This window comes from Triplophysa rosa, linkage group LG4 (assembly GCF_024868665.1).
Source record: "Triplophysa rosa linkage group LG4, Trosa_1v2, whole genome shotgun sequence".
Classification (NCBI taxonomy): Eukaryota; Metazoa; Chordata; class Actinopteri; order Cypriniformes; family Nemacheilidae; genus Triplophysa; species Triplophysa rosa.
Window position 1 is genome coordinate 21643397 of NC_079893.1, and position 26358 is coordinate 21669754.

Consider the following 26358-nt stretch of genomic DNA (forward strand, 5'->3'; position numbering starts at 1 on the left):
CCACAGTGTAATGTACGCACACGTGGAGTGAGTGAATAACGTAGAGAGAGCAGGCATTATAAACATCTTTATTTTAAGTCACTCTCATAAAGATCTTCATTAAACCTATGAAAATGGTCACACTTTACATTGGAGTATTCATGATACAGTATAAATGAACATTTTCTGCCTACTTAATTATTTTGCGGAACAACGTCTAAATTCATTGTAGGCTACTGGTATGACGAATATTGCAATAAATTGATTACATTTGTAACATGGACCCTGTAACATAAAGTGTGATCAGAAGTATATACAGATATACTTGGAAGGAAACGTATTTCTCTCACTTGTATTCTCTTTTGATAGCATTAAGAACATTTTGACGCACAGTTGTATTTCACAATGAAAATTAAGTACATCAAAAAGACTTGAGTTCATGCATAACATTTAGTAATGTTTGTACAAAATAAATTACAAATGCTCTCGCATTATTCATGTAAATGCCTAAAAACTTTTGGTGTCCTCTCCAGGGTGCATATTAAATGCTGATATCAGATGCTTTTTAAGAATCACAGCTCTGCTTGGGAATATGTGAGATTGGATATGTTTTCGCAATTTATATGTCACAGTTTATGAACACATCAGTGTTGTTTTTTCAAAGAAATAAAAAGCAATTTTCCAAAGTAAGGTTTGGCATTAAGGGAATCATGATCTAATTAAGAATGCAATCTGGTTTTCATAACTTCAATAATTAAATGTTTATGGTACACAGAACTGAACATATAATTATGAACTCGAATACATTTTAAGTATTTATTGTAACATTTCTCTTTTGTAAATGTATCTGAAATCCACTAGGAACACTTTCTTTAGAGGCAGAATTAACTATTGCCATTCTTTGACAGAATGTATCACTTAAAGTCAACTTTTTGTGCTTCTTAATAACCATTGCCATTTAATCAGCATACATGCATTTCAGTCTTTTTAAAAACAATCGAATTTATTTGCATTAGAGCATTAACTGCTCGATTTAAAGATGCATAACAATATACCATTCCATTCCCTATTGGCTTGTATACTTTAGAGATTGTTTTGTAAACCATGACTTCATGAATTTGTAACATGTCAGGAAGTATTTACTGCAGGTATCATTGCTTTTGTGACTTGCTGTAGTTTCTGAAACCACAATGCTTTTGTTTAGGAACTTAAATAGGGTTTTGGGATGTTTCTCATTGCACTGTGGTCACTGACAGAACTTGGTTCCTTGGTTCACTAGGTTCCTTACACTGCAAATACAATAATAATTCAACCACTACAGTTGTAAACTTAGCGATAGTTTACCCAAATATGAAAAGTCTGTCATCATTTACTTACCCTCTTGTCATTTCAAACATGTATGCATACTTTCTTTATTCCACAAAACACAAAAGAAGCTATTTTGAACAAAGTTGGTAACCGAACAGCATGGAGACCAAACCAATGCTCGTGAATAGGTGCCAGTTAACAATGTTCTTCAAAGCATCTTTTTTGGTGTGTTCTGTGAAAGAAAGAAAATCATAGGTTTAAAATTACACGAGGGTGAGTACATTTGATTTTTGGGTGAACTGTAGTTCCCTTTCTGTCGGTCTCTCGACGTTGTGTCGAACCGACAAATGGGTTCGTCCCTGAGAACCAATCGCTTCCGACTTCTTAGAAAAGGCCAATGAAAATTGGCGAATGAAATTTGCATGCCAGACTCCGCACCCGGATATGCGGGTATAAAAGGGAGACGGCGTGCCTCATTCATTCACCTTTTGTTCTTCGGAGCCTTCGCTCATGATCAACAGACTTCGCTACAAGACTGCCGGCTCTACGACGTGGTGCAGCGGACTGTCCCTTCCTGCAGCGACTTCCCCTGGGCGTCTCGGCGGTTCCAGAAGTGTTCGAGTTTTTTCTCTAAAAGAGCAAATTTCTCCAGCGTGGCATGTCCCGCTGTTCTCGTGGGTGCAACACACTCATCGAGGAGGGGGATGGACACGATGTCTGCTTCCAGTACGCTGGGGCAGATGTTGTGGATACGTCCTTCCCGCAGTGCAGGCGGTTGACGATTCAGACGTTGCGTCACGGGTGGCTGTGTTCCCACGGGACTCAGCCACCACCTCGTCTGCTTCCCGTTCCGTGACGGCAGGACTACGGCCCTGCCGCCTGCTACGGCGAGCAGCGAGGGTGATATGAGGATTACTGTGAGCGCTAATCCATCAGCCACTGGCTCGCGGACCGTTCGCACCTCGTCTTGCTCGTCTGACCGTTCCCCATGAGACGGTCCGCCGTCTTATTCCTCAATCACGTATCGGACATGGTACGTGATGATGAGATGTCTGTTGCAGCATCGGAGGGTGACTTACTGGCATCAGACTCCGACGATTCCTTGAAGCTCCCTCCCTCGTGGGGTCGAGATCAGGAAGAAGCGGACGTCGAAATGTCAGCCATGCTTTCCCGGGCCACCGGCATTGGGTTGCGGTGCACCGCACTGCCTCTCCCAACGCTCGCAGCTGGATACACTGTACATCGGGCTTGAGAGCGGCTCCAAGCCGCACTCGCCGCCAGCGGCCGTGTTCCCCCGGAAGTGCATGAGGAACCTAGTACGACCTGGAACGCCCCCTTCTGCGCGTACACGTCAACTAGTCCCATCACCCTTTCTTCCCTCGATGGTGGGGCAGCTAGAGGATACGTCGATGTCCCCCAGGGGCTCGACCTAGACTCCCGTCCAAAGCACGTAGGCTTTTCGGCATCTGAGGTGTCGAGAGCTTACTCTGCTGCGGGCCAAGCTGTCCCCTCTCTCCACGCTATGGCCTTCCTGCAGGCCAATGCGCGGAGAGAGCTCCACGAGGGTACGACCGACCCAGTGGTTATGCAGGAACTCCGCGGCTTTACCGACCTCGCTCTCGGGCGACCAAGGTGATCGCGCGGGCCCTGGGTTGGGCGATGTCTACACTTGTGGTCCAGGAGAGACACCTCTGGCTGAACCTTGCACAGGTGAGTAATACTGAGAAAGTCCGCTTTCTCGATGCACCCATCTCGCAAGGGGGGGCTGTTTGGTGATACTGTCGAGTTCGACAGTTAGGGAGCAGACAGAGGATATCAAGTATGTCCTCCCCAGCCGTGACTCGACCGCCCTCTGGCCGCCGAGATCCCGTGCACCGTCTGCTTCCCAGCAGCCCTGGTCCTCTTCGAGACATCGAAGAGGAGACCACCACCCCGTCAGCAGCCGCGGCAAAAGCCAAAGCGGCCCTCATGGGAAGACCCCAGGGAGATCAAGAATAACTTCGGGCCCGACCCCAGCCATTCCATTGCTGGTGGTCGATCCGGGACGGTTCCTGCCCCGTCCCAACAGCCCATTCTAAAAGTTTTCTCCCTCTCTGGGCGTTTATCACAGCCGCTCTCACCCTCTACACGACGGTGTTCGGCAACTCGACGTTGCGTCATGGCGAGACCCAATGTCTAGGATAATCAGCAGCCTAAGCACTCTCAATCGACGGTGCGTTGTGCCACATCATCGTCTGGGTATTATCACAGCCGCTCTCACCCTCTACACGACGGTGTTCGGCAACTCGACGTTGCGGCAAGACCCAATGTCGAGGATAATCATCAGACATCATCGCCAGGCAGGTAAAACTGCAGAGCCGATCTCCTCTCCGGGGGTCCCCCCCACGGCGAGGGATCTGCACTGCCAGCCATCGAACCACCCCCGGGAGGTCGATGAAGCAGAACGTACCCCTAGCCTCCCTGTCGGTCCCTGGGAGCCTGACCAGAGCTTCCCAAACCATCACGGTGACTAGGGGATACGGTCCATCTCGGCTACGCGATCCAACTCCCCGGACGCCCGCCCAAGTTTCGGGGCATCCTCTTAACCTCAGCAGAGACAGGGATGCCCTGTGCTTCGGGCCGAGGTCGCCACCCCTCTGGTGAGGAAGCGATCGTGCTCGTCCCTCTAGCCGAGATTACAGCCCGTACTTCATCGTCCCCAATAGAGCGGGGGTCGCTAGATCTGCGTACCCTGAACAGGCACATACTCAAGCTGCCGTTCAGGATGCTCACGCAGAAGCGCATCCTGGCATCTATCAGATGTCAAGATGGATTCATGGCAATCGACCTGAAGGACGCTTACTCTCATGTCTCAATTCTCCCTCGTCATCGCCCGTTCCTACGGTTCGCTTTCGAGGGTCAGGCATATTAGTACAGAGTCCTCCCCTTCGGTTTGTCCCTGTCCCCACGAGTCTTCACGAAGATCGTGGAAGCCGCCCTCACTCCCCTCAGGGAGAGAGGTGTGCGGGTACTAAACTATCTCGACGACTGGCTCATTTGACACACTCGTGAGATCTGTTATGTACACACAGGGACCTAGTGCTTCGGCACCTAGATCGATTGGGACCACAGGTCAACCGAAAAAGAGCAAGCTCTCCTCTGTGCGGAGCATCCTCTTTTTCGGTATGGAACTCAATTCTGTCTCCATTACAGCGCGACTGCGCTCAGTCAGTGTTGAACTGCTTGGGTTCAAGCAGTCAGTGGGAAGAGGCACACCGGCAGCAGGCGGATGGTGATTACACTTTTCTGCCGATGCACCCTAACCCCTTGGTCTTCAATGACCTTTCTACGGACGGGGGTCCCTCTCGGGCAGGTCGAGACGCGTCAGGGTCACAGACGCCTCCCTGCAGGGTTGGGGTGCCGTGTGCAATGGGCACGCAGTGTCGGGGCGATGGACGGGCCCCTGCCTGCGCAGGCATATCAAATTGCCTAGAGTTGTTGGATGTTCTACCCGCACTGAAGGGGTTACAACCTCTTGTGCAGAACAAGCACGTGCTGGTCCGGTCGGACAGCACAACTGCCGTAGCGTTTTTAACCGCCAGGGTGGCGTTCGCTTACGGCAGCTAACACGACTCGCCCGACGCCTCCTCCTGTGGAGTCCACAGGTGAGCAGATCCCTGCGAGCCACACATATCCCAGGCGACCTGAACCAGACAGCCGATGTGCTCTCTCGTCAGTTGACGCCTCGCGGAGAGTGGCGACTCCACCCCCGCGCAGCCAGCTCATTGGGTACGGTCCGGGTGGGCTCAGGTAGACCCCTTCGCCTCCCTGGACACCACCCATTTCCCGCTAAGGTACTCCCTGCCTCGGCACGGATGCTCTAGCGCACAGCTGGCCGTGGGACAAGCGGAAGTATGTCTTTCCCACAGTGAGCCTCATTGCGCAGACCCTGTGCAAGGTCAGGGAGAGGAGCATCAAGTGTACTAGTTGCGCCAGACTGGCCCAACCGGACTTGGTTCTCGGAGCTAATGCTCTTGACAACAGCTCCCTCCTGGCCGATTCCCCTGACGAAGGACCTGCTTTCCCAGGGGAAGGGCACGTTATGGCATCACGGGCAAGACAACTGGAACCTCCATGTCTGGCCCCTGGACAGAACGAGGAGATCCTGAGTGGCCTAACCCCTGCGGCGGTTAAGACCACTACTCAGGCTAGGGCCCTGGCCACTAGGCGACTATACGCCTATAGTGGTGCCTCTTCTCATCCTGGTGCTCTTCTCGAAGAGAAGACCCGCGGAGTTGCTTGATCAAGTGGGTGCGGTCCTCCCAGAGACTCGAGAATAATCTCTCCCCTTCCACACTGAACGTGTATGTAGCCGCTGTTGCCGCTCATCACGACCCAGTTGCTGGTAGTCTCTAGGACAGCACAACCTGATCATTTGGTTCCTAAGGGGCGCGGGAAGGCTACCACCTCACCCACGCTCCGTACCCTCTTACAACCTTGATGCGGTCCTGGAGCCCCCTCGGTAATGCCGCTCTTTCTCACTTTCGATGAAGACGGCTCTCGGGAGGATGCTCAAGAGGGTAGCGGACCTACAAGCATTCTCCGTGTCCCCAGATTGCCTAGAACTCGGGCCCGGTCATTCTCACGCTATCTTGAGACCCCGGCCCGGCTACGTGCCCAAAGTTCCCACCACTCCCCCGAGACACCAGGTGGTGAACTTACATGCGCTCCCCACCGGGGAGGAAGACCCAACCCCATCCGTGTTGTGTCCAGTACACGCATTGCGCCTCTGCTTGGACTGCACGTAGAGCCGCAGAAGCTCTGAGCAGCTCTTTGTCTGTTTTGGAGATCAGCAGGGAGGGCTATCTCAAACAGAGATTGGTGCACTGGATCATGGACGCCGTCACTTTGGCGTACCTGTCCTAAGATCGCCTACGCCCACTGGGTGAGAGCTCTCTCCACACGGAGTACAGCCTCCTCGTGGGCACTGGCTCGAGGCACCTCTCTGGCAGACATCTGCAGAGCTGCGGGTTGGGCTACACCCATCACCTTCGCGAGTTCCTACAGCCTCCGCGTAAAACCGGTATCGGCTCGAGTCTTGCAGGCATCAGGCAAGACCGGCGGCCGGTAGGGTGTACACCTATGACAGTACCTTCCCCCCTTTCTCCTAAGGGGGTCAGCGTACTACTAGCCTCCCTTCTTCCCCCACTGGGTGAAGAACAGGCACTCCATCCATCACTAGCAAGCACCTCCTGTGGGCGGGCTGGGCAGAGCAGCCCTGCCCCTTAGGCCGGGTATCTCCGGAGTTATTCGCAACATAGCTCTAACTGGACCTAGTGCTACCAGACGTTGCAACTCCCCAGTAGGGCGGTTCCGTCTGATGTATCCTCATGCTGGTTCCCACCTTGGTAACCCATGACCTCCTTAGGTGGACCTCCACCTTGCAGTTAACTCCTCAATCCGCACTTTCTTCCCATGAGCTCTCCCCTATCGGTGAGACCATGTTGGTATCTCCACTAGACTCCTCCCTGCGGTAGGAAGTGGTCTCTGTAGCGCATCCCCCATTTGAGGAAGTAGCGCTTACCCAGTGGCCTTACGTTTCCGGGCTGCTTCTCGCTGTTAGAGAAACAAGGCCGCCGCCTGTGAGGCCGAAGGTGGGGGCCTTCCCACCTTTCAAGAAAGCTCTGGGACCCCCTACCTACCCACTGGTAGGTTACAATTTCGCGGTAGCGCTCACGGCTGACACGCCCAGGCCAGTCACTGTCGCTTCGCTAGAGATTGTTACAGGGCACAGTGTTATGGCGTTTTCCATAGGAACCCCATCTGTCGGTTCGACACAACGTCGAGAGACCGACAGAAAGGGAACGTCTCGGTTACGGATGTAACCTCGGTTCCCTGATGGAGGGAACGAGACGTTGTGTCCTCCTTGCCACAACACGTGCTGTCCTCTGCAGCAGTCGTGAGAGGTCTCAGGCTCCTCTGAACTAAGGTGAATGAATGAGGCACGCCGTCTCCCTTTTATACCCGGATATCCTGGGGCGGAGTCCGGCATGCAAATTTCATTCGCCAATTTTCATTGGCCTTTTCTAAGAAATCGGAAGCGATTGGTTCTCAGGGACGAACCCATCTGTCGGTTCGACACAACGTCTCGTTCCCTCCATCAGGGAACCGAGGTTACATCCGTAACCGAGACGTTTAATTGCTGCCTCAAATAGATAAAGTTAGTTATAGGTTCATTTTTTTAAGAAAATCTTGTTGAAAGTGAACGCTCTTCTAGAAATTTCAAAAACTGAAATAGATGGAAACGATGAAAACATTATTTAGGTTGATAACTGTAAACAACATTTTTTTCTGCTGGTTCTTGACAGTTAGTTCTGAATGTTGTTTGGCCTTGACGCAGGTTTGTATAGAGCTGGTTGACAATCAGGTCTTTGTTCAGACAAAGTGATAGCTTTTTGTTAAAGGGTGATAAGCCGACCAGTTGCAAGGAAGAATCAATCAACGCTTCCTTATGAAATGATTAACATTACAAAACAGGTGTTGGGAAACTTGCAGAATATGCAGCTTTGTTCATAGACTCTTCATTTTTCCAATAGCTGTATATCAAAAACACAACACAAAACATTGGCAGTAAGCTGGAAAACAACAGAGTTGACAAAACCAGTGCAAGACACAATACATTTGCCTTTACTGAGGGCAGTAGACAGCTTTAGACTGTGAAACAGTGCTCCTACGTTCAACGGAAGTGTTGAAGTGCTAACCACTTTTGGTTAGGAAGTGTATGTGGGGAACAGGTGTCTTATCCATTGCATAGTGAGCGCATTGTTCTCAATACGACACAAACAGAATTCAAAGCATTAACTGTTGAAAGTATCCATTTGTCCTTGACATCACTGTTTGACATAGTCATTATGAGTGTGTATCACAGATTTTGGCAGAAAGTGTCTTGATGCAGCTGAAGTGTTGCTACCGAACCTCCCAAGGTTCAACACGGTATGCATTTATGGTTTGTGCACGTCCTCGTAGCGTAGGATTTTGTAAAGAACCCAGTAGAAAATGTTGAAAAACAGGAAGGCTAGAGGGAAGCCAGCACGGGACACAGTGTCGATTTTCTTCGCTCGATCAATGAAAAGTTTTCTCATCTCTTCGTGACTCTTGCCAGGGGCAACGGCTGGGTCAGAGGGGGTTGTGGGAGCATTGTTAGCAGCTTTGGGCACGGCCCTGTCTTTCCTCACATTGGGCGTGAAGCTCAACCGGCTCTCCTGCACTTCCTCCTCCTTAACACAGGAAAAGATACAATCACGACACTGGTACATCTATTTAAAGATTACCTTATTTGGTCTATGTGTGTGCGGCATATGTGTGTGCAGCTAACCATATAATGTTGTAGAGTTTTTAAGAATATATTTTTTTCTAGAATAAAAAATGAATAGTCTTTTAAAGAATGAAGCAAAACAAAAATTTGCGTTTCTCAGACTGCAAAATGGACAGATGATATGATATGACCTTATTCAACTATGAACAAAACTACATAAACTAAACAAAAATATGCCCCTGACTGAATACAGATTAACTTTGGGAGAGATTGAACATTCATTTTGCTGACAGCAATGTGTTTTGTTAAGTGAATTATTGACTACCAATAGCATGAATCCATGAAACCAAAATAAAAGATAATTTGGAACAAAACACTTATTTTTCAATACAATGTAAAACTAAAAGTCAATTTTTCCTATTCAAGCCTACATGTCATAACAATTATGTTGACCATTAACAGATTATAATATTAAGTGTAATGTTTGTTTCGCTAAACAATTTCGGTATATTGTGCTAAATTCTGTACCCATTGCATTTATATGGAAATTTTGGTAGAAGAGTAGAAAATAAAATAAAACGTATAAAAAACTACCTAGCTATGTTTTCCACTAATAAGTCACACTGAATATGAAATGACAGACCTAGCAGTCTTTTAACCAATCAAATTAAACTCTAGGGGAAACAACGCATTGGATTATGAATTCCTATATAGCATATATTATATATCATATATCAATAGCAAGTATTTCATAAATAGGCAATACTTGTATTAATTCGACAGGCATCAGGAGTAACTAATAATGCACATGTATCAGGAAGGTAGGAGACTGTATCAAGATGAGACAGAGATGGACTCTATCTCTTTTTACCATGTCATTGGATTGGTCGAGCTGGCCCATTGATCCGTAAAAGGGCTCAGCACTGCGCAGGCCATTGACACGGCGCAGTGACTCGGTAAGCTCCTCATCAAATGTTTGATTGAAAGTCTTTCAGCACCACAGGGGATCGAAGAAAGAAAGAAACACAAAGCATGCAAACTAATAAAATACAATCAACATGCAGGATATCATGCAAGACATATGCCTATGGTTCTGAATGTGATTGAAAACCACCACTACAACAACACCATGAGAAATAAACTTGTGAGTGGCATTCAAAACATAATTCTACATTGTAAAAATAAATGAATATGCATTCATATAAAATAAATATACTTTTAAAATGCTCTTTAAATGTAATGCACGTCCAGCATTCTCTTTTAAAAACACCACAAAGTCTTGATCACCACAAAGATGACGTCATGATGTCACTAATCTTCCAACTCCACAGCGCCCAGGGAAATAACATCGCTGCCCTGCACATGCAATATTAATCCACTCTGATAACACATAAACAGACCCGAATGGCAATCTGACCTTTGTAACTGCAGCAGGCTTTAGCCTTAAAATAAACATGCTTGGTTTGCATAGCTAAACACACTACAAAGATTTACTAAATACTTTTGACCTCTAGGAGGCAGTGTTGTATATGTGCAGGGCTAAAAGTGCAGGGATTTTACTGTAATATTGTGCAGGACTAAAACTAATAGAGTTGAATGTGATCATTTTAGTTTCAAATATATATTAACTTATATATTTTTGTTTTACAGTTGCACATAAACCGCCTTTGTAATGTTTAAAATACATAATGGAAGATCAATGTCAATTCACATCCAATCAGTTCAACTATATTTCATAGAGCATTAAGCTTTATCCAAACACAGTCCAAAGACCAAATAAACTCTATGCATCTCTCAGTCTGAGCCATTAATTCGCTTCAGTCTCAATAAATTAAATTTACAGTTTGCATAGGCAGATTTACGAAGCTATTTACAGACTTGCATACAGTATGTTTGTTTCCTGATAATCAAAACCACAACCTTTGCAATTCTACAGAAACTACAAATTGAGCTGAAGTGTTGATCTATAGTCTCTATAAAGTCTAACTGGGTTGTAAAGTGACAGTCCCTTAAACATTTTTCTGTGAATGCAATCTTGGGCTTTGTCTTCAGGGGTGATAAGAGTCACTTGTGTTCTCACTTTAAACCTTTTTAACCTGTGTTATTTTGTTTCCTTTTTGCTGCATTCATTAAACAAAATTTGTCATGCTTTTGCAAACATGCATTGTTACAGTTTAGTTTGGCTTGTTCAGTACATCTGCCATAATTAAATAGGTAATTAAAAATGTAATGTTTTTTAATCCACAATCTTAATACTATTAAAATTCTCATTAAATTTCCTCTTAGTACCATTACAGTTGTGTATAATGTTAATATTTCAAACAAATTAATCTGCCTTTGAACTCCAAATATATGTAATTCAAAACAGATTAGAGAGTTAGTTCCACGCCACTGATATTCATTCATTAGACATGCTGTTTGTTTTATGCATCATTGCTTGACCATTTGTTTCTTTTGGAACCAATTGTAATTCCTATGGAATAGGTTTTTTTCCCACTACGAATGAATGCTATCTAAAAAGTATAGTTTTATTTGGAGGGAACCCTAACACTGTTCTCCCAGTCAAACTGATGTCATGAGAAATAGACCGACCCTCCTAGGCACATAGTACACTCTAAGTACCTTTTCAAATTTTGATTAAAAATTATGAAGACAAAAAATTCTTTCATGAATTACATAAATGAATTCTAGAACTATTAATGCTAACAAGGGAAATAGGATCAAGGCACTTTAAATGAAGCGCATTTGTCACTACATACTAACTAGAGGATACAGAGCCAAAAGATGATCAGAACACAGGAAGTGCCACGGATTGTGTGTAGCACGTACTCAGATGTATTCTCTCTGCTCATTTTAAACTGTAGACATGGTCAAATGTATATTTAATGGTTAATTATGTCTAGCTGGATGGAATTGCTAATTGGTGACCCCAGCATTAGACTTCACTTTCTCCCTTCTTTCTCCCATCGTCGGCTCTCTGCTCCAAAAGGAGCTCCTTATCCAAGCATCACACCACACGCACACATATTGTTGTCTGTCATGCCGCCTCTTCGTTTTCAAATGGACATTACTTCCTATCGAAGTTACTGTTAACAAATGGTACTGTCTCACTTTCAACCTATGGCATTGAGCCCTCTGGTAGCCGCAATACAGTACCTTGCTAGACTTCTTCCTTTTCCTCCTAAATCTTAAGAGCTCCTTGTGTTGCCGTGACACAAAGTTGACTGCAGCGTACTCCAGCAGAGCAGAGAAGACAAAGAGCAAGCACACAGCCATCCAGATGTCAATAGCCTTCACATAGGAGACCTGTGTGATATAGACACATAAACACATTACTATTCAAATGCCTTAATTAGCCTTCCAGCCTGAAAAACAGCCCAGTCGTTGTAATATTGAACAGCATTGGGATCGGCCTGATTTTATTTATTCATGAAAGACCATTGTCATTAACATCCAGCCAACCCGCTATAAATCAGAGATATCACTCTGCCAGGTGCAAAGGCTTGCTTTCTGTAATGCTTAATTATGTTACATAACTCAATGTTGCATTTATGAGTTTTAAATATGCAACACACACTATCCGCCTGCTTTCACGCATGGATGATCTTTACACATTCCACTATGGGCTGCATTAATAAATTATAACTAAGAATGAACGGAGGGAAAGGAACGCATAGCAGTGCCGTACAATCTTACAATTTAATTTTGATCTGAGACCAGTGGTGTAGTGTCTTCTAACATAAACATCTGACCTTAGGTAAAGATGTCCTGGATCCCGAGCTTTGGGTTGTCATGGTGAGTACCGTGGTGATTCCCAGTGCAACGCGGGCAGGAGCGGCATCCATGTTAATCCAGAAGGAGACCCAGGAAAGAATGACGATGAGCAGGCTTGGAATGTACATCTGAATCAGGTAATATCCCATCTGTCTCTCCAGGTGAAAGCGTACCTCAATGCATGTGAATTTGCCTAGCAGGAGGACAGCAGACAGAGGACATGGGGGTTAAAAAACTCAGTCCACTTGTCCTCATCTTGCAGCTTTAATACAGTGTTTGTTTCACTACGAATTACATTTTCTGTATGGCGATTTCTGTCAATTTCAACGAAAAGGAAATCAAATGACAACATCCATTTAAGCTGTCATTGACAAGTTTGTCCAAAATCTGATGATCCATCTAAATCCGTAAAGATTTGGCAGTGTTTCAAATAGCATTTTGTGCGCTTCAATAGAAACAAGGAAATGTGACCTTTCTTCAAAAGGAGTAAACATGGGTATTGCCATATAAATTTGCTTATTTAAACAGTCAACTAAAAATAATGCAGAATCTTAAACATTTTAAATATTTATTTTCTGTCATTTCTTTGTCTACATTTCAAGATTCCAACATTCCAAATCTAATATTCCGGCAACTGGGGCCGCAGAAAAAAACTAAATATATTTTTTTGGTTATTTTACACCAATTTTGGTGATTTTACGGTAATTTACTGTATTAAAAACTAAATATATGTGAAATAAAACAGCAATAAAACATTCAAAATTACGGTTTTTTATTGTAGTTTTTCAGGTTGCAATTACATTTTAAATCCTAGATTTTAATGCAGACTTTTGCACATGACTTTTATTATTAATGTCTTGAAGTTCCCAGTGATATTCATATTATTATAATTATGATGGGTCTCTGGTTTAATTGGTTTCAAATGTGACTGGCGAACATCACCATTACAGAAGGTTTTGTTTGTACACATAATCCGCATGAAAGGTACTGAGCACATACTTATATGATCTGAGAGCTTTTAGCTGCAGTCTGTTTTTGTTCTCTGCTACTGAGCCTTTTTTCTCTCAAGCCAAATTTCTGAGAGGCTTGTCTTGAAAATCAGGAAGACATGTTTTAGTCTTTCTCTTTTTACAAACTCCCTTGGGATTTTCACTTATAGTAATATTCCACGCTGCCCTACTCTCCAACTAGAATACACCACATAAAAACAAATGTAAGACTGATATCTAAGTGTACTGTACAAACCATGAAGCAAACAGCCACATATTAAAAGCCTGCTGGACAACACATATGCATACAGTATAAGTGCTTAAACAAATTGTGGTTTCACCTCCCTCTGAAATTGACAAACTTTTTCAAACACACAAACAAACACGCCGATAAAAACACAAACAAACAGTTCTAGTTTCTTAAGATGTTTGGGCAGTTGGTGATGTCAAAGCTGTTGTTGAAGAAATCTAAGAATAAAGCAACAGAAATGGGAGCAAGTGGAAAAGCAGAATGGAGAAGAAGGAGAATCAGCTGACAGCCTGTGTTATGGAGCCCCACGGCACCTACCATTCACAGGGCTGAACCGGAAAGTGCTGCGGGCCCAGGATACAACCCAGCTGCACATCCTGGTTTATTACAGCAGATTTGGATAAAAGCAAATATGTGATTTCCATTTTGTCTTTTTCCCTCTCCTATGTCAGTGATGAATAATATTTTAAACTGTTTCAACTTCATTGATATCATTCTCAGCCCATATTAAAGAAACCCAAAAGATCATTCATCCTTTCACTGTACGGCTTGTTCCACACTCACGGCATTAGTCTGAGGATGAAAACCCACTGTGACATCACTAAAGCTGCGCCATGTGGTTATTTCACACCCCGCGCTCGTGACTCAACTGACGGAGATGCAAAAGCTCTCAGCAGATGAACGAGTAGGCAGATCCACATGACAGAACAGGAAGTCTTATGTGGCAGAGAAGGAAATGTGTCAGCAGCCATGCAGCACACCCAATTGCTATCCTGTCAGAATGAAGAGGAGATATCACATCTAAAGAAGTGATAATAAACCGGTGGTCAGAAAGACTGTCATGGTGCTTATTAAAGATTAATATCATTGGGTTGGAGGTTTACCTACTACATAGCATGGAAGCCTTAAACCCAATGGGGGACGTCTGAGTAATGAGATTAGAAAAGGCCTATTGGATTGAGGGGAATTCCATGTATTATTCCAGAGGAACAGATTCATGAAATATGTGGTCCATGAAATATGCTGTATATCAAGAATTTAATTATTGATCTCATGCTAAATAAATACAGGGCCATTTGGGCACAAAGTGGTTTTCTATCAACCAGAGACATCTGCGGCAGATGAGCTTGATATATTTTATATGCATATGGTGAATGCTTTAATCCAAAGCGATTTACGGTGCATTCAAGTATTCATTTTTCAGTATGTGCGTTCCCAGGGAGTCGAACCCACAATATTAAAATGCATTCAAAAAATCAATTTAGTATATTTCATTGTACTGTATGTGGAACACTAAGCCGAAGATAAAATACATTAGATATACAGTCTGTAATAAACTGGCCATCTATCCAGGGTGTATCCTGCCTGTGGCCCAAGACGTAAATAGATGGATGGATATTAAGGGTGTGCAAAGCAGCCGGTATTTGTATCTGTATTTGTTGAGGGGGGGGAGTATTTGTATTTGTATTCGAGTAAAATTCAAAATAGGCGTAAAAATCCAGTTTTTTTGCGTTACACTTCTAATTTACGTTATAGTGTACGTAAACAGAGTGAACATGAGAGCACTCGACTGCAGACGTCAATAATGCAGCGTAATGGAATAATCTCCCGATCAAACTCCGCTTCCCGAAAGTTATAAACTGCCTCCGGAACCCAGTTAAGGTACAAAAATCTATTCAACAAAAATAGTGATGCACGCGGTGAAGTCTTTTTTCGCTCAGCCGAGCCTTCTCTGTTGCTGTGTGGAGCAGCCTGTGTCAGTCACCTCTTTTACCCCCCACCCCCCCGACTCCTTAATGTCACTCACTCATGCGGGCATGCACTGCGGTCTCATGAGAAAACGCAGCTTTTTGATATAAAGTTTTTCTTGTTCCCGAATACAAATATTTTTTTAAGTATTTGTTCGAAATAAGTATTAGTAAAAAACACGCTATTTGTGCCTTTCCGAATACCGTATTCGGGTTCGGCTCCACCCCTAATGGATATACTGTACAGTGGCTACATTAGTACATTCAATTCACACGTCGCAGTAACTTACAAAATAATATTTTGTTTTGGTGAAATTCTTTTTAAAAAGCTTGAGGGTCTAAACTACTTGGGTGGAACCTACAGTACATCCAGTAAAAAGTAATTGCAAACAATATTATTAGACCCAATGGATAAAAAAAGAATAATAAAGATTTGCATGATATGACCCCTTTAAATATACTGTAGTTTGGCACTATTGGAGCAAGACGCTAAATCGCTGTGTGATTTCATCTCTGTGAGAGAAAGACATCTGTCCTGCCAGTCCTGATTATGTTAGTTATTACGTCTGCTGTAATTGGACATTTTGACAAATCCTTAGCACTTCAGTGCCCTACTGGCCTAGAAAGAACAGTACTAAATTAAAAGAACAGCAGAGTTCACTAAGCCTTGATGCCTTTTAAAAGGTTGCTGTTTATACTTGCCGAGTTGGACCAGTGGCCTTTTTCACAGGTGTAGTTCTTTGGCAAGCAACTTCATGAAAACAGGATTAAGACTTATGAAAGTGTTTTACAGTACTTGCCAAGAACAGTACCAAAGAGAGAGAGGAGCAGAAGGTATTGAAAATAAGAATAAGGGGAAGTGATAAAAGAAAAGGTTAAACGGTTCAAGCATACTGACATGTAAAAGAAAAAGGCAAGTTTTAGCTGGATTTAGACTTTGGCAGATAGCAGGTGTGTAACACACCAACCACAATTACTAAACAAGACATGCAGGATTATAATGATCTTCCTTTAGATGTGAGAATATTATCTTAGCATTAGGATAAGTCACATACGGACTGGTACATGAAATCATGGACAGATATATCTCACAGTCCTATACAGTATGTTCACTGTTCTTCCTGTTATTGTTTCCAAAAATGTCCTTGCATTGTATTTGTTTTGACTGTATTTGAAAACAATATATTATAGCCAGTAATCAAAAGTAGAAAACAGTACAACAAATAAAGTGGATGAATAAAGTAGATGTGGTAAATGTAGTAAGACACAAATACATGGAGCTGGTAATGCCGAGGTCAAAATTTTAAGGAAATGCTTTGACTGATAAATGTATACTACAGATCCATATGGGTGAAGGTTACTGACAAATGCATAAATCAAATTTATTGATCAATAAAGACCTTACGTGAATAACAATTGGAAATATGGTATATTCGCCAATATGCTTAAATGATCTGCCTTCATGTGGGCATCAGGGTATCTGACCAATTTCTAGTATATTGATTTCTATGATTTCTAACTACAACTTTGTGACTTATTGTGATAATTTGATAATACTGTACATATGGTAAATGTGTCACCCAGAAACTAAATCTATCCAAAACTAGGAATTCACCAACCTTTTATGTCAACACGTAACCTTTAACTCAATCAATATCAATACATGCCTTTTGTGTGCCAATATTGATTTAATTACCAAGTGAGATATTTAAAGAGGTCGAGAGAATATCTTGACTGACATGTTGCTCCTGTCCCTTTAGAAGCAGACAGAGTGCCTGAACACAATTGCCAAGAGATTTCATGTCAAAAGACACATTTATATCTCCCCCCTCCTACTCCTCTTTATTGCTGTTTCACATTTATAATGGTCCACATTTATAATTTATAAAGACTTTATAAAAGTCTTTTAGGGGGATGCTCTCTCCCATTCTGTCATTACATGCAGGGGTCAGTTGTGTAAGGCAACCTAACCTTGACCCAGCTGCATCTGTTATTCATTCTATCACAGAAAAACGCAAGGGAACAGAAAGCCAGCAAGCATCACATAATATGCATCAGACTAAATATGATAAGACTAAAATATTAGGTTTTAAAAACAGGGAGATAATATGGAAGGTAAAGATGACTGGTTGGGTAATTCAGTTATATAAGAAAGTATATATGAAGGCTAATGAGTACTTGATCTAAGGTTCCATTTGACTGGTTGGCGTATAGACATTTTGCAATGCTCTAACATTGTTCTCGTCCTAAGACGTCGAGATACTGTAAATTTATCCTGAAAAGAGTAATTCTAAGTAGTCTCATGACATTGCTTTGGCCACGTGCTATCGTGCTTGTTTTTGAAGATTAGATAATCTTTTACTAAGGTCAATGGAAAGTTAAATATGAAAACAAATGATTGTGTTAGGTAAAACGCTAAGTATTGTTTAACTTGGAGTACACACTATTGTGTGGTGATGGAATCTTTGACAGATACAAGGTGGTCAGTTGAGCGTGCATTTACAATTCAGAGGGTCATCTCAGCTCTAACTTATCCTGACCCTGGTTTGACTGAGAGCCACAATAAAGATCCTGTGGTCTTGTCTAAAGGTCAGGATAGCAAAAACCTTTGGCATGCATACTGTAACCCCGTTTCCTACCTACAGGCCATTTAATAACCCTGTCATATAACAGAAAAGAGTTTTACTGTCACAATCCATTCCTTTAACGTGTTCTGTACAGTTCCCAATTTATGTTATCTCCCTTAAAGCACTGACACAACACGGACTCATAGAAAATTTGTGAGTCATGCACTTTGTCTGGCCATTTGGCATGTTAGCTTGTGATCATATATTCATACAAAATTGATTCAACTGAAATAACCTCACAATAGACCTTCTATTCACAGAACCAGTAACATGCTCTTCTAGACTGTGGAGATTTTAGCGTTTTTAATGTGTGGCTGATAGGAGTGTGATGATATACGAGACGAGATGATATAAAAGATAGGGTACACAAGAACTAAACAATATCTTAACACTTTAAAATAATTTATAAGAGGAAATATATTAAAAAGGTGCATATCAATTTATATACAGTATTAAAAAAACAGTTGCGTAACTCATGACACTTTGTTCACTGCTGATGTCAATTTGGGCTCTCTTATCCAGGACATTACCTGCCCCGGAGCAGGCTAGCCATGCGGCTTAAACCAGTTAAAGCCGAGGTACTTTCACATAAACCCAGGGTTGCCACAAACTAATCTTAAACTTACCTGGCTAGTCACCTAAACCGACAGGCCCCATGAGCCACAAACAGAAAACAAAACAAAAACACTGAGACAACAGTACAATGAGACACTTAAGTACAATAACATCGTAGAACGCAACAGGCTAACTGATGTTAGCGGCTTGCTATAACTTGCTTTTTCTTCATGTTATTATTGCAGTTCAGTACAGTTTTTGTTATATGCCATGTTTGGAAACTTACCTGTGTTGTAGTGTTTGGTGCAGCATCTTAAATCAGGCTCATCTTTGAAGATGAATTGAGGGAGGGTCAGTCCATCAGCCACCTGCACGGGTCCGTTCTCTTGCCACTCAAAGATCAGGTCATTCATTGTGTAACCAACTAGGAAAATGACCAAGAGAAATCGATTATGTAATACTACATATGAACTGAACCACTCTGATGTTTAGTTATATATCTAGATGTCTTCAGGTTGCACTAGAACTGTGTGAGAATGCTGTCTTTAGCTAAAGAGTATATTTCCAATGATGCAAAAAGCTAGAACATGGCAAATTGACTTATATCAGGTTTGGAAGTTATCACTGCAGCACAGATGTAATCATTATTAGAAAATAATTTAAACAAGCAAAAGGAAAAGCAACTTAGTTGTATATTATTAGCTGACTTTCCCAAGGCTCAACATTTATGGTTTATTTATACTTTATGTTTTGTAGAGACATATGGCATGTATGCATAAAACCGTGCATTAATAAAGACAAAGCATTTAACAAAGCATTAAACACATCAGCAGCACAATATCCAGAGGGTTTTAAATGCACTGAATTGTGAATGTTGTGATGTTGGTGGATATAATTAGAAGGAATCTTCTGTAGCTCTGGTGTCTTTTGTTTATCTCAGTGAGCCACTTTGCCAGAAGGAAGGTGAACAAGGTGGAAGCTGCTCATTATTCTATTCTATATCATTCTGTTCCATATAACAAGCATACCATTTTCTATGTAGCCATTCTTTCTGGAGATTTTTGTAAAAAAAATTCACTTTAAAACATGTAGTTATGAAGACAGATTCCCCATGACACAGGGTTTTCTTTAAAAGCCTCAACCCCATTGGAGAGTAATCACCATGGGGAGACTGAGGGAGCTATGCCATGTTTCGAGTCGACAGAAAGCTCTTGGAATGATTTACCAAACACTATGACCACAAACTTAATCTTTAACCAGGCACTCTGCACTTAGGATGTAGAGACAAACTTGTTGAGTTACTGTTGAGAATAGAACATAGTATGTGTGATTCTTTAAGGAAGAGAAAATGTTAGTCCGCTTGAATTATTCCAAACAACTTCACATTTTCAAGTTCCTTTTTCTCATTTGTAAGGCATTGAAAGGGTACATTTTACAACATTTTTAATTTCGCTCTGAAACAACTTTTTTCTCCTAATTTAAGACCTAATTTTAACTCCTAATTTAAGAAATTGTTTCTTTAATACTTATTTAAATAAACCAAGGCTTATCCAACATTTTCTCCAATAACAATAAAACACACACACACACACAATAGAGCCATAGAACATTTTATCAAAAGGCACTTGAAGGTTTATCGAGGCCATGATGAGATCATCATTCCAGGACACATAATTAATGTTTCAACAGATGAAGAATATTTAATTTTAAAAATCTAACAAGTAGTAAAAAACACTAATTAAAAAACTAATACACTGCTCTTAAAAATACAGTTTGCCAGTAAGACACTAAGTTAACATCTCCATGTTAAATTAAGGCAACAGGCTAGATGGGGAAGACGCCCAGCCATCCTGACATCATTTAACACAACCCTGCCAGGTGAACACTAATGCCAAACAAGCTCTACATCAAAGCTGCTGTTGACCTCATCTTGTCTACCGGCTGAAGTTATATTATGAAAAAGTAACACTGTGTTTCTTCCACATCGCTCTGAAAGAGAGGTGGAGGAGGGGTTACATAACCATCTCTTGATGAGAAGAGGTCATCTGAGATTACTCACAACTCTCCAGCTGCATTATGCACGTCTGCACGTCCATGGGGAAATTCTTCAGATCCATCGGACAGGAGAGTGTCAGAGTCAATCTGAAAATCGAATAAAAATCACAGACCTTATGAATCATGCACGACTACTTCTTAAAAACTCTCTCGTTTCTAATACAGTATGTGAGTTTCTTGATGTAACGCATGCCAATGTATTCCTCGTCCAAGTGCAGGTTCATATTGTATGTGTGCGATTGTTAATGCAGTTCTGTGTTCATCCTTTGAATTTGTAATGCACAAATCTGTGGCTCATACAAAGAAGGGGATCATAGAGGAGGGCTGCGAACATCTAAAGCTGCCCGAGTGGTGGGATTTCTGAACGGGGCTGTTAAAGCAGAAGAGAGACGAGTCTGGCAGCTGCAGATTGGCCATGTTTTAATTACGCATCTTTTCCCACAGGGCACCACGTGGATTTCAGTCGATGTGAATCCTCTGTCGTTTCACATCTGCACTGCCTTCAGTCATCTCTCCTCAAAGCTTGATGTAATTTACTTCTCTATTAACTTCAGCACTTCCCATCTGCCCTCATGCTGCCAAAGCGATATTGTCTTCCTGTGGCATTTTATGAATTGCATTGTGATTGATGTTGAACGATGCCGTGTTTATCCTGCCGTTTCCAGATTTCTGAGGGGTTGGTCATATTTTTAGTTCAAATGGAAATTATATTTAGGGTTATGACTCAAAAATGGATTCCTTAATATGTTTTTTTTACTACAGGACTGTGGATTGTTATTAATATTCATTCTCAGTTGCTAATGCAGTAGTGGGGTTATTGAAAATTGGTGATCCGATTAGTAAAACTTTGCTGTAGTTTTGCAGCAGGTTTGCCAGTAACTAACTGTAAATGTAATTACTTTCCTAGTAGTACTGTTTTCAATCTGAGTTAACTTTAACCAAAATTAAAACACTTTGACTTTTGAGATTCAAAATGTTCAAGAAGAGACTGGTCTCATTACTGGCATTAGCACAGTAACACTTCAAAAAATTACATTCTTCCTAAGCGTTTTTGTCTTGTTTTCTAGTAAAAATATATTTATATATATATATATACTGTATATATACAGTATATTTAAATAACAAGAAAAGTGACCTAAGATATTTAGTCTTGTTTCATAAAAGAAAATATAAGAACTAGGTAAGTTTATGTTTAAAACTAAATTTTAAATGAAATCTACTGTAAGCTACTGGCAAACCTGCTGCAAAACCACAGCAAAGTTTTACAGTGTAACATTGTAGATATCATGATATACATATTTTTTAAATTAAGGCCGTAAAGATAACCTTGAAAGGATTGTTCGCCCAAGTTAAAATTCCATCATTGTTTATTCACCCCATGTCCTTCAAAACCTATATTTGACTTTCTTCTGTGACTACGATCTCATTCATACATTTTATTACGATTTGATACTGATTTTGCGCCAGTAACATTAGGTTTAGGCTTCAGAATGGCATTTTTCTAATGATCGTATGTTCTTGTAGAATTCACATCGTACGAATTGATACAAATTAGCCACCTCGTAAAATAGTTATGGATTTCTATGAGATCAGACTTGTGGATCTTAAAAGAAGATATTTTGAGAAATGCCTCAGTGGTTATGTGTCCATACAATGGAAATCAATGGGGGTCAGTGTTGTTTGTTTACCAACATTTTTCAAAATATCGTTTTTTGTGTGTTCTGCAGAATAAAGTCATATAGGTTTGGAATGGCATGATAGTTCACCATGTTTGGGTAAACTATTCCTTTAACACTATTTTTGCCTTCATTGATTGTCTTGTGGCACCTGGGTACTAAAGTGTCATTGCTGCGTCATGCAGAAGTTACTCTAACTGGTCTCACCTGATGGAATATAGAACATTTCCATTTTTGAATATTCTCAAGAGTTTGTTGTCAGTAGTAACCTCGTGAAAATGAGCCCCTTTCTCATTGGCGAAGAACAGATCAGGCTTCCAAATGGAGTCTAACATAGAGGGATCCAGGTCCAGGGAGTCATCCGGGTACTCGCTGTAAGCCAGCCGAGGGTCGTTCCACTGCTGTCGGAGGAATATGTTCACTCTGTAATCCTGTGAGGAAAAGCAAGGTGTAACATCAGTCAAAGGAAACAGATGAAACATGCCTCTCTGCCAGTTGTAAATCATACATAATGTTATTTTCATGTACAGACATGTAAAGCTGCTGGAAGTTATATGGAAATTAGCATGATTGTTTACATTAAAGATAGGTAAAGATTTCAACTGAGGGGTCAGGTCTGTTCTGACAATTTTCGTAAATGCAATCGGAAAAACAATTTTCTAAATGCAAATAATGAAGTTCATCTAACCATACAAGCATGCATTAGGATACCACACAGGTAGGGAAGAGAAATGCTTTCTGTATCTTTTGTTGTTGACCTCTTCTTGGCACAAATTCAGCTGTCACTTTGTAGAAGCTAGTGAAATTAGGCAGATGCCAACAGGGGCATATTGCATAACATGCCCTCATCCTCAAAAATCATGTGAAAAAACAACAGGCGAAGAGGCAGAGGAAAATATGACCCAGAATACATTAAACATGGAAACTAGGTTTAGTGTTTTGTTCGAACATAACTTGATGTCTATGTATGATGGGTCTTAAAGCATAACCAGTTGACAACAACTGCTTTAAATAAATCATGAATGGGGATTTTTCACTGTCAAGACTGTGAGATGAGTTTCAACAGTATGATGCTGTGACAGGTTATCACTACAAGGCAAGATTAGTAAATGTTTATTATGCAATCATTGGGCTTGTAGAAACTAAGTTATCTTTTACATAAGATCTTTTCTGACATGCCATATATTCAGTTGTACTTATTGGAGGCGAGAGCTTGTACTGTACTGTTACTGAGCTTGTAAATACACAGGACCCAACAAAAAAAACATTCACACATAACGTAGCTTTATTGGACAGAAGCTGTTTTGTTGTCTTTCAGTTGTTTTTTGTCAACATTGCAAGGGAACACATTATAATATGCCTTTCCATTTGCCTTGATATACGTTTGAATGAGAACCTTTGAAATCTTACTTTCGCATGTTACATATTGTAAAGTGTTTAGAGCCAGATTCATGAAAATATAAAACTAATGAAAGCCAACAAGCTGAGCAATGAGCATTTGAAAAACAATGGTTCTTTGTTTAAAACAAGCAGTAATGTACGTAAGACTATATGCGTAGTCAGACTGTCTGTGCCTGAGAGCACATAAGATAAACACTCACTAGTCACTAATAATGAATGGAAGGTGACAGCGCGTGGGTGATATAATTTGTTAGGCAGCAAGGCGAATGGAGAACCAGGCAGTTTTCATATCCTATCTGTGTCTTTCTGAACACTCAAAGAACTTCATCTCAAAGTCTTTGTGTCTGAGCGCATAAAAATGAGTGGTTGGGTTTAAGACAAGTTTTGTTCGAGAAGTTTCTACTCTGCACTTGTAGTTTCACATGAAAAGCTGGTGAAATATAGTTAGTGACTTGGCAAACCCTAGCGGTTTTCGCAAATTTCTCAAGGCTGATGACACAAAGAGTTGTCATGCATCAGTGCTCTTCTCATCTTCCCAGACCACAGTAGTTTGTCATAAACACAAAAGTGGAGAACATCTCAGCTGACCTTTGTCAAGCTTTTGCCTCTTCGCTCTTGGTGGAGCTTATCAGGACCTCGGGCAGCACATCTGCGATCGCTTAACGTGCTGTGGGCCTTTAGTGTCTCCATGGCAATCTCCACACATCTGCTGTGTTATTGCTTGCTAAAGCAGAATCCACTGGCATTGAAGGCAAGGGCGGACTGGGAAGCAAATTCGGCCCTGGACTTTTCGGCCCACATAGGCCGTCCACCAATTGTGTCGACGAGGGGGGGGGGGGGGTTGTTGGGTGTTGTATGTAACGTGTGCATTGCGTTACACAATTACGTGTCCGATTCGCTAATGCACCTTAGCGTTGCTTGCATTAAATCAGCCTTCTTGCCAGCTACCTGGCGGTATCACATCTCTATACAGTATATACATGTGTGTGACTTCTGTAATGGACAGATAGTCCTGCAGTTACATTCACTGCTTTAGGAAGCACTTAACTTGCATGTTGTCAGCACTGCTGTTGACTTCTTTAAACCTGCATGTTGTCAGCATAACTAAAAAAGAGCAATGTTAAAAATTTTGACACTTACAGCTCGATGTGGAGGGGAAAAAAATTAGTCATAGTGAAAAAAATATCAAAGGACGCATGCTATGCAAACTATGAAGCAACTAATATTAAAGAGATGGCAGAGAGTCTCTGCTCCCAGTGATCAAAGCTTTTTAATCCATTCTTATTACCAACTGGTGAAGTGAATTTGGGTGCTCAGCGTTTAATATCTTTGCATTGATTGGCAGATGTGTCAGGATTCTGAATGGCCAGAAAGTAATCAGAGTCTCTACAGTGTTCTTCAACAACAACCCGACAGATGTTGCTTTGCCACAGCGTCAGCATCCTTTTAGACCTTCATAATCTCATAATCAGTGGAATGAACAATAGAATAAGAAGAGCATAAATTAGGGCCTCTGGATCAGGAAAATAATTCCAAGCTTTTTCTGAATATCTGCAGCACAGTATGAGCATGTGTCTTTCATATGGATGGGGGGTAATGACTTCCTAAAACCCTGTGCTAATGCAGTGTTCTTTGCTCCTGGTTGTTAGGATTAATTCAGAGGCGATCTCAAGAGGCCAGATGGTTAAGGCATGGACGTCTAAGAAGGGTAGCTGTAATCTATATGTGATATACAGTATGGGTAAGCCTGTACAGAGATAATTCCTGTACATGGTTCTCTTTTAACACTTCATAGATTCATAGATTTAACACTTCATAGATCACAAATAGATTGCAGCCTATACACAACAATCGAGGAATGTTGTTTAATACTGCGCATGAAAACTGTTTTGTGTGTCGTGTGCTTTCATAAATTTAACCCATGGTCCAGATGTTGTCAATTCTGTGGAATAAATTATCTTGAAACATAAAGAATGTACTTTGTAAGATTACTCATGTGAAACACTGACTGATCTGACCCAAACGCTTCAGAAATAGTATCAATTTGTAATTTTATTTGATGGGTCCCTGTGTATCCCTCACCTTAAAGCACAGTCATGAGGCTCTAAGAGGAAATTACTTCCTGTTTTATATTTCCCTTTCTGTCGGTCTCTCGACGTTGTGTCAAACTGACAGATGGGGTTCGTCCTTGAGAACCTATCGCTTCCGACTATTTTAGAAAAGGCCAATGAAATTGGCGAATTAAATTTGCATGCTGGACTCCGCCCCCGGATATCCGGGTATGAAAGGGAGACGGCGTGCTGCATTCATTCACCTTTTGTTCTTCGGGGCCTTCACACTTGATCGACTTCGAGACTTCAAACTCTACGCCGAATTACTGCTGGATTCTTACGACGTGTTGCAGCGGACTGTCCCTTCCTGCGGCGACTTCCCCTGGGCATCTCGGCAGTTCCAGAAGTGTTCGAGTTTTTTTCTCTAAAAGAGCTAATTTCTCCAGCGTGGCATGTCCTGCTGTTCTCGTGGGTGCAACACACTCATCGAGGAGAGGGACGGACACGATGTCTGATGAAGTGTTGGGTTGCTAACACGCTAGGGCAGCCTTTGTGGATGATTCAGACGTTGCGTCCACAGGTGGCTGTGTTCCCACGGGACTCAGCCACCACCTCTGCTTCCTGTTCCGTGACAGCAGTGGCTACGGACCT

General features: G+C 42.0%; 1 protein-coding gene across 4 annotated transcripts in view; it reads right to left on the reverse strand.

Annotated features, from left to right (window-relative positions):
- Window positions 1–7462: 7462 nt before the first annotated feature.
- The window catches only part of glra3 (glycine receptor, alpha 3), a 152739-nt gene continuing 133843 nt past the window's right edge, over window positions 7463–26358 (reverse strand). For 3 of the 4 annotated variants that reach the window (XM_057332478.1, XM_057332479.1, XM_057332476.1), the window contains 6 exons: window positions 22463–22686; window positions 20584–20666; window positions 18811–18948; window positions 12334–12548; window positions 11738–11887; window positions 7463–8543 (listed from right to left, as the gene is read on the reverse strand). In XM_057332478.1, the coding sequence (XP_057188461.1) occupies window positions 8268–8543; window positions 11738–11887; window positions 12334–12548; window positions 18811–18948; window positions 20584–20666; window positions 22463–22686 (1086 nt within the window). In that variant the 3' untranslated portion in view covers window positions 7463–8267. Of the gene's footprint in view, window positions 8544–9245; window positions 9570–11737; window positions 11888–12333; window positions 12549–18810; window positions 18949–20583; window positions 20667–22462; window positions 22687–26358 lie in introns of those variants that run through there. The other variant, XM_057332477.1, reaches the window with a different exon arrangement.